Here is a 9,407-nt window from a genome sequence, read left to right as displayed (position 1 = left end):
AGGGTTATTTTTACGTGCACGGCAATGTGCACACGGGACCTCGGTTTTTCGTCCCACCCGAACGACTAGACAGGTGTCCTTGTCAGACCCTCCGTTATGACACAATAGAAGAGTCTCTTTGGAAGTAAATAATATATAAAAATGATTAGGGCTCTAACAACCTTGCTTTTTACCAGTGCCGTATTATCCTCAAGGGTGACTAGGTTGAATTCTATTTGCCCACCAAGAGCAGCAACCTTTTTCATTTAGCATTTAAAAATATTAACACTATGAATACCGCAAATGCACCCTACGCGTCACTGATGTTAATTTATAGGAATCATTTTGATACCCAAGAGACGCAAAGGGTGCGTTTAACTATATATAAAAAAATATGGTTCAATTTATGTGAAACTTTTAACCTTTGGGGATAGGTCTTTTCTGTTTTGGAACGTATTTATAATGTGTTCCATGTTATAACTATAACATGGAATAGAACGATACACGTACCTTGATCTAAGGGAGACAAATCGAAATAATGTGAAATGACACGATGTTTAACGTCCTACTTCTGCTCCGACTGGGATAATGAAGACGGGCATATACCATATACAGTGTGGTATGAGGAATAGAACGATACACGTACCTTGATCTAAGGGAGACAAATCGAAATAATGTGAAATGACACGGGGGTTTAACGCCCTACTTCTGCTCCGACTGGGATAATGAAGACATATACAGTGTGGTATGAGGAATATTTTGCCCGGGCAGCCGGCCTACTCCTATATCACATTCCAACTGTCAAGAGTTCTTTTACGCACACGCCAATTTGTACACAGACCTTATTTTTTGTCCCATCCAAATGCCTTTCCTCTCCTGACCTCTTTCCGGCACCACTGATTTAGTCCATCCGTCTTTCATGAAATAAGGTGAAACTAGAACTGTCAAAGTGACAACTTTGAGGGGTTTTATAGTGCATTACCACACAATTATACATTACTGCGAATCAAAAACGTTAGATTATAATTTTTGATTAGCAACGGATAAAGTATGTATCGCAAATTGCGCTGCGATACTGGTTGTCGGCAGCCCTGCTGCCAATATCTAAAGGAACCGGGATCTTTTGGAGATAAACCTATATTTCAAATTTCATCAAAATCGGATAGGAATTGTGACCAGTAGAGTGTCCACAAACAAATTGTGAACGGACGGACGGACGGACACATGGACGGACGGATGGACAGGGGCGACGACATGAAAATGTGGGTGTATAAAAAGGGTCATTAGGGTGTAACGGTGATATATTAGAATGTCTATAAATTTGGATAAAAATTGTTCTACAGATTTTTTTCTCGCTTAAGTGCATTATGCAAGAGCTAAATCTGCCAATTGTAGGCCTTTCTATTAGCCTGAAATGTTACATAAATTATTAATTAGACATATATTAACTTATCCAGACCATAATCAACTCTCGATGCCGTCTGATAGGTCCGATTTTAAACAGATTTGAATCCGATCTTCGGTTCAACAGCTGTTGATGATTAACCCTAAAAATGGATAATCGAGATTCTTATTTATTATCCTAACAGCGATAACAATGGCAATCGAGGCTACAGTGTGTTTTTGAAATGTGGTTTTCTCGGCTCAGAGAGATGCAATTTGTCTGAAATTTGAAGTACATTAAGTGTGTATTTTTTAACTGCTATAGCAAGAAATACGAGTTCTTTATCTAATCTTCCATATAATAATGCCGCTTTAAAAAAAATACGATTAGATTAATTCTTATACGCCTACATTTTCATGTGGACGTATACTGTCGTTGCCCCCGTCCGTCCTCAATTTATTTGTTGACACTAAGTCACTATGTTTATCCAAATCTGACGAAACTTGAAATACATGTTTACACCCTAAAGATCTTGGTTCTTTACGATATTCGTGCATATCGGACTGTAACTTTATGGATTATGGCCCCTGATTGTACAATTGTGTTTTTAGCGTGTCGTCCATCTGAGGTCCCATTTTTTATTAACCGATTTTAAAAATCATTCCAATAAATCACCGTTAGACCCCAAAGCCTAGGACAGACTAGCGTATTTCTTCGCCCGGTCGCGCTTATTTCAAGAATCCCTCGGAAAAAAAAACAAAAAAAAAACAAACAAACAAAAAAACCCAAAAACGCCTGTGTGCCCGTTCAAGGCGACGACGATTCTGTTCGGCGAACCATTCGCCCGTATGTAGCATGTTAGATATTTTTGGCCGAATATTTTACGCTGGCGATCGATTCGCTCGACTCTCCGTGTCCAGCGTAATATTGCCGAGTGACAAATTTTTAAAAGCCAATCGGAGATGTTTCATTGGCTAATCCCTCACATCAATCTGAACTCGGGTTATATAACAACTCTTTGAGATCCTAGTGTAGTAAAGACAAATAAAACGTCATTTTGAACTTAGGATCTGTGTTTTAATTTGATTGGATTACATTAGGTCCGAACAATCATATTCTCTATCAAATATTTTATTTCTGTATGAAATAACCATTAAAAGGTAAAGTTTGTACGAACTTATTTTTGGGTATGTTTTTAATCGCAAAATTCTGCTTGAAAATAGTGTTGAATTATTATAAGCGCGTGGCAAGAAATGATTCCTTTGGCAAACAAAAAAGAATCAGGGTGAACAATAGTCGATAAGGATTCCAAAATAGCCTTAGACCAGAGGTGGAGATGAGCGGTATTTACATATTGAAGCTATATAGAAAGCAATAGGAACTGCCAGCGGACATCGCCGATCAGATACAGTTCCTAAAGGAACTAAGAATTTCCATGTGTCCAGACGAGGAAGATGTCATCTATAAACCGGACGTTTGAAGGGTACTTTATCTAACAAGATTTGTTCTAATTCACTAAGGAACTCATAAGCAAAACATGTGACCACGTTAGTCCCCCCGCTTGTACCTCCTATATTTGAAGCTAATGTTTATTGTTTAAAACGAAGTTGTTTTTAGTTAGTATACGTTTTAAGTACGTTGGATGAATTCTCCAATCAGGTTTGTGTGTGAGGATACTTTTGGCTACTGCTCGTAAGCCTTCGTCGGTGGGGATGTTGGTGTAGAGAGAGGTAACATCCTTGGTAACGAGAATGACATCTGTTTCTTGGGTCGAGTCGATGGATTCTAATCTGCATTAAGAATAATAGAAACACCCCCATGAGGGCTACCATAATTAGTTGAGTTTTGATGAAGAATAACAAAATGTCTAAAAAAAACAAAGTCTCAAAATTGCTCAAGAAGTTTACCTGTAATCAAATAGCTAGAAAATTGTACTTTTGAATTAAATGTCAAAATACCGGTAATGATAAAGTCAAACTATCTCCAAGGCCAAAGTTAAATGTAAAACGTCAAATGTTTTCTTGCAAAATGCTGTTTTTGACGTGTCTACATTTTACATTTGCGCTCTGCCGCATCTCCTTCACGCTTTCTGCATAGCATTCTACGCTGGGCACTAATTTTGATATGCAAGTTCGTCTGAATTGAATAAATTTGAGGAAATGTATTTTAAAATGTATTCGGCCCAAACGTTTAAAACCACTTCTTTATTTTTGCCAAACGAACCTGGGTGTGTTCGATTGGTTCGGACCATCTGTAAAACCTTTACACAGAGTGGTGACGAAAAGTCGGGTTGTTATTTGCCTCCAAAGTTGAATCTCAAGTCCCTTGGGATTTTAAAATTACCGCTAACGCCATTTTATGGTAACCGGTTTAATATTATTTTCCACAATGCCGCAATTGCAAATTATATGGCCAATCATATACAAAATTATCTTGGTGATTTTGGAACGGAAAACAGATTGACCCAAAGCATATTTTTAGATATTAAAAATCCGTTATTTCATATTGAGTGCCAGGGTTTGGGCCTGATAGATAAACTAATTACTGCTCCACTGAGGCCCTTTTAGAAAGCGGCATTAATGCATTTGACGCATGAAAACCATCAGAAATTACATGATTTCTTCTAAAGCCAGAATATTCAAAACTTTGTTGAAGGTAAATCACACTCATTTGAATCTCTAATCAAAACTGAAAATGAATCGTTCCTTGCTAACCTGACGAAATTTAATTCTGATTTAAATCTTAATAAAACCCTGATCCATTTTTTAAAAGTCTAGTTTAGAAAGTACATTGCAAAAATCCTTGACTTTAATCCTTCATGCTCGAGTTCTGCCATGCCTCACAACAAATTACCGTTTTATATAATATGAAATGAATAAATCTGGCGAATGGCTTAAAATTCTTTTACCTGATAAACGTAATTTGGTCTTAATGGATGCTCAAAGGATAACTAAAAATCAATTTTCTAAATTTAGGCGAAAAAAGGAAGAAATCGAAAGAAAAGGCTAGCGGTTCTTTTGGCAAAACAGAATGAATTAATAGAACAGGGGAAACGTGAGATTATGTGATAAAGGGGCACCTAACAACAGAATTTGTCGGGGTGGATCTTTGGAAAAGTAAAGAGGGTGTGGAAAATGGGCTTTTACAACAAACTTACAGATAGGGAAATGAAAGAGGCACTGAAAGCACATCTCCGGTTTCTTAGGTATGTTTTAAATTAGCAAGTTTCTAATAAGTCTATATTTTATTTTTCTGTAGCCGGTAAGGAACACTCGATTCCAGTTTTAAAAGAAAATTTACAAAAATTAATTGACCTGGCTGATCCTATCTAACTTTCAATGCCCCTTTTTAGCGGTTATAAAATACAATTTCTTCATTCTTCGTTTCTAAAAACATTTTATTTGTCAATCCTGACGTCCCAGCAGACCGACTTTCCGACTCTTCTGAGAGTATTTTAACAATTCATTATTTAATAACTGTTTTATTTAACCCAATCGGTCAATTATCGGATAGCAATTTATTTTACAAAATACTACTGTAGATACGCTTTCATATCGTGTCTGGAAAGTTGCCGTTGACATACTCTAAAAACATGTCAGTCTAGACAGATGTTATACTGTACATATATATAAATGTATATGATTTAAGGATGTTGTAATAGACGAAATACCGTTACGAAAGAAGATCTAACGTACAGCTGATTTAGAGGGCGTTGGTCTCGATGACATGTGTGATTTTAGTTTTATTTTATCGTCCGCTTTTAGTCCCTATATAAAGTTATAGGCAATACATATTAAAATAATCAGCATATTTATTCTTGTGTAAGTGCTGTTATACAAGAAGGGGCGTGATCACGAATTTGAATCTGTTCTTAATATCTTCTAGTTTGTATTCACTTATTCAAACCTAACTTCAAAATGTTAATGTACATCTCAAATCTGTACAAAACTTGGTCAGCTATTGCATATTTAATCATTCAGATTGATAAAAAAATATTCTGTCATTATTAACTTAATACTCTAATTGTTCCATTAAACTTTTCTTCAATAAACATACTTCCTAACATTATTTCTTAATTGAGAAATCAAATTTAAATTTACAAAGGCATATTCACATATAAATACCAATATAAATGGACTTATTTGTCTATGGGTATACAGAAAATATAAATAGATTGGTCTAATAGACCTGAAATTCAATCGAATGGAGAAGATTTCGTAAGATAGCAAATCACAATTTTAACGAAAGAGTGCATATTCCACAGAATTAAACTCTACACAATAGAGTCTTTATAACCAATATGTCACCGATGTACATTTCGATTGAGAGTTACAGAGTCGTCATAAAACATATTTATTTCATAAGGTCAAACAGTACGAATTTAGTCTATTTTAAAATTTAATATAGAATTTATAGTCTTGCGTTTTAATCAATAAAAAGTTTTGGTATATTGTTAGGTTAGAACAGAATTAAATGAATAATATATACAGTGTATAGTGTGTTTTCCACGTCTGGTTTACAATGGATGCAATTGAGTTGACTGTAATCGATTCCTTATCGGGGCCATTTGGAGACTAACGACAGCTTATATGTATTTGCTACGACTACGTTGCCACTGTCATAACACAAAATCGCATATTTTAGTAAGCTCAAAATTTAATAGTCGATGTAATTAAACAGGTGGTTTATATGGATAGACTAAAGTACGTAATTATGAATGTGCCAGGAAATAACTGATGGATTCAAAGAGTCATAGAAACATATTTTCCAGTAACGTGTAACACGATAACTGGCCTTTCGCATTAAGACCAGTATTTTGCCATTTTAAACTTACCCTCGTCACCGCTCCCACGTCCTAAATTTGAATACAGGCTTATTAAATTTAATCCTATTAAAAAAAGGTATATATGCATTGTGCCCAACAAATAATGAATAAATTTGAAGCGTGCTTTTCAATGATATGTAAAATGATATCTGGAATTTCGTATAATGACCCGTATTTTTACATTGCATACCGCCACCCCCCTCTCCGTAATCATAGTAATATAGTTTATTACCATCCAAATGTGATCGTTTTTTAAGGTAAGTAAATTTCTTATAGTGTGCCAGGTTAGTTTCCTTTTATCGTGTGCTGGTTTATAGTGTGCCAGGTTGATCTACATTTGCATATATATCAAAGTTAGTGCTCTACGTAAGATCCTATGTGGGAAGCGTGAAGGACAAATAAGATGCGACAGAGCTCAAATGTAAAATGTAATGAGAGAAATGCAAAATGTAGACACGTCAAAAAAAAACCCAGCATTTTCCAATGAAACATTTGACATTGCAGTTAACATTTAACTTTGCCCGTAGATTTTATCATTACCGCTATTAGGACTGTGTACATTGTACTTTTTACATATAATCAATGGAAGACATATTAGCAGAGCATTTAATATTGGCCACGCATGCCTTCCATAAAAGACACCTTTAACTTAAAGATGAAGTATTATGTGAGATTTAGAACTGACAATTCTTCCTGCACAGTTCAAAAATAGATCATGAAAAATGAATATATTGAAAATTTTAATCTAAGTACTTGACACTCGAGACTAAATTTAGATTATCCATTTTTAAATTAAATTATTAAATGGCAATCGTGTTTCAATCCATTTAATTCTCGGCCTTCCGATAGTCTAGAGAGTGGATTATAGGCTTGTCAGGTCGATAAATGTCTACATAATAATTTATATATCATTCGAAGCCAAAATAAAGAACTGCAATAGGCAGATTTAGCTCTTACTACAATGCACCTTTAAGGTAGGAGATATCAAATATCAGCTGGGGTTCGAGGCGTCGGTTAATTTTATTGACTTATAGTTGTACCTGTATATGTTGACCTATGTATTAATGTAGGCATACAAAGATAAACATACAACCAATAATTAAAGGTGTATATTGGAGTTGTATTTACATTCGTCGACATGACAACAAATCTCGTGTATAATATGAGAAAGGACAGACGAGGGCCCGCTTGATAGTACATGGATATAATATAGGTAATTTGATTACTATTTTTGACACTATCAAATGGATGTGAGATATTCACAATTGTTAATTTTTAAGGAATCTTCGCACGTTTGCTTAGAATAACAACTGTATTTTTGTTTAGGTCACCGCGTACAAATTGCACAGGTAGGAGAACATTTTTTTAATCCCGTAGAAATTTTGTTGTAAATAATCTCTTGTAAATGGAAATATAATTTTGTTGTAAATAATCTCTTGTAAATGGAAATATCTCTTGTAAATGGAAGTCTATGGTCGGTTATAATCGATATGAAGGTCTGTATACATGTTAATACATGATAACAGAAATATAGATTATACGATATTTGATCGATAGCTATGTTATGTTTTCTACAAGAGAGTATAGATCTAGAAATAGTTGTATAGACTCGAATTCATTTTAAATTCCACGTATCTCGAGATCTTTGACAACCACGACAGAATATCGACATGTTGCAAGTAAAAGATATCCTCGATAAAGACCTTTATTACGAAGGTATAAATGCACAATATGTATTGTTTCTTTCAGACTCGGATTGAATAAACAGATATTAACCGCACATCAATGGAATTCAGTCGGATGGATACAAATTTCAAACAATTGCTGCGTACTTGTTTTAAAATTGAATATTAATATAACTGCAGAAAATCGTTAACAATGGCTAGTTTAGAAATAAGGATTTTTATAGCAGTGATTTTCATCTTGGTTCTTATTTTCTCTTTAATCGGAAGCAGTATGTCACTGGTGACCTACATTCGTCGTCGCAAGTTGCATAAGCCCCATCTTTATTTGCCAGTCTCTCTGTGCATTGCAGATATCATTGCTGTTTCTGTCTGGACGTTAATAACTATTATTGCGTTAATCAACGAGGGTTGGTTTTTAAGCTATGAAATCTGTGCCCTTCAGAATTACGCCATGACATTTAGTAATGTGAATAATATGCACACTTTTCTACTGTTAGGAGTTGAGCGGGCAATGAAATTTTTAAAACCATCAAAGCATGAAGATGTATTTATACATTATATAACACTGGCGTTGATTGGAGCCGTGTGGTTTATGGATGGTATAATTGCAATCTTTCCTGTGATTGGCTGGGGAAGAGTCCGTTTTTATCCAGAACAATATCAGTGCATTCCAGAATACCAATTATCTACGTCACATTTAAACTTTCTGTTTGTGACCACTTATGTCATCCCTATTTGTTTATTGGTCGTATTGTGTATTTTGTGCTTTATGAAGATCAGAAGTGCGCGGAGTAAAGTAGTTCCAGATTCAGGTATTATTACCGAAGAGTACCATGGATCGGATGTAAATCCATACTCATACGGCGTAAAGAAAAATAATTTGAAATTCAAAAATGCCGGAATCAAATTTAAAAAGCCAAAACTGCGGCCAATAAAATATACTTCACAAGGATATGTAAGTGATTCTGAAACAGATGATGAATCCTTGGAAATGGAAGAAGTCAAAAGGCCGTTTTATTTAATGTCAAAAACAGATTACGATCTTCTGAAAACATACGTTATTATAATTTGTGCATACGTTTTGTGTTGGTTCCCTTACGTTATACTATCGTACACGTGGACATATTCAAGGTACAGCTATATACCCGAGTGGTTGATCTTAATTACCGTTATTTTAACACACATTACTAGTTGCATAAAACCAATAAGTTATTATTTCTTCAATAATAATCTAAGGTCCGCGTTCAAAAAGACGATTTCACTATCTAAATGTGTAAAGCGATAAAGCCAGGTCACTGTAATTTCTACAATGCCGTTTCTGGTCAATAAAATATAACTGTTAAAAATTGTTATCTATTGGTTATGCCTGTAGATCTAAACCCGAGGTCACCAGGCTCGTAAATACACTATGAAATATGCAAGGCCTAGAAACTCGATCCCATGTTTCTGTTGTTGGAAAACAAGACTATGGATTACAAGAGTTACCTGCGTGTCACGCAAGGTCATTGGAAATCCGAAATCTCAAAAATAAAAT

General features: G+C 35.0%; 1 protein-coding gene across 1 annotated transcript; it reads left to right on the top strand.

The window, feature by feature from the left end:
• The first annotated feature begins 7,951 nt into the window (after window positions 1-7,951).
• On the top strand, window positions 7,952-9,308 carry LOC126822301 (melatonin receptor type 1A-like). The gene has a single exon (XM_050551100.1). The coding sequence runs from the start codon at window positions 8,067-8,069 to the stop codon at window positions 9,156-9,158; it is 1,092 nt and encodes a 363-aa protein (XP_050407057.1). The 5' UTR covers window positions 7,952-8,066; the 3' UTR covers window positions 9,159-9,308.
• Window positions 9,309-9,407: the final 99 nt, after the last annotated feature.

This window comes from Patella vulgata, chromosome 5, assembly GCF_932274485.2.
Source record: "Patella vulgata chromosome 5, xgPatVulg1.2, whole genome shotgun sequence".
Classification (NCBI taxonomy): domain Eukaryota; kingdom Metazoa; phylum Mollusca; class Gastropoda; family Patellidae; genus Patella; species Patella vulgata.
This window is presented reverse-complemented; position numbering and strand designations above follow the sequence as displayed.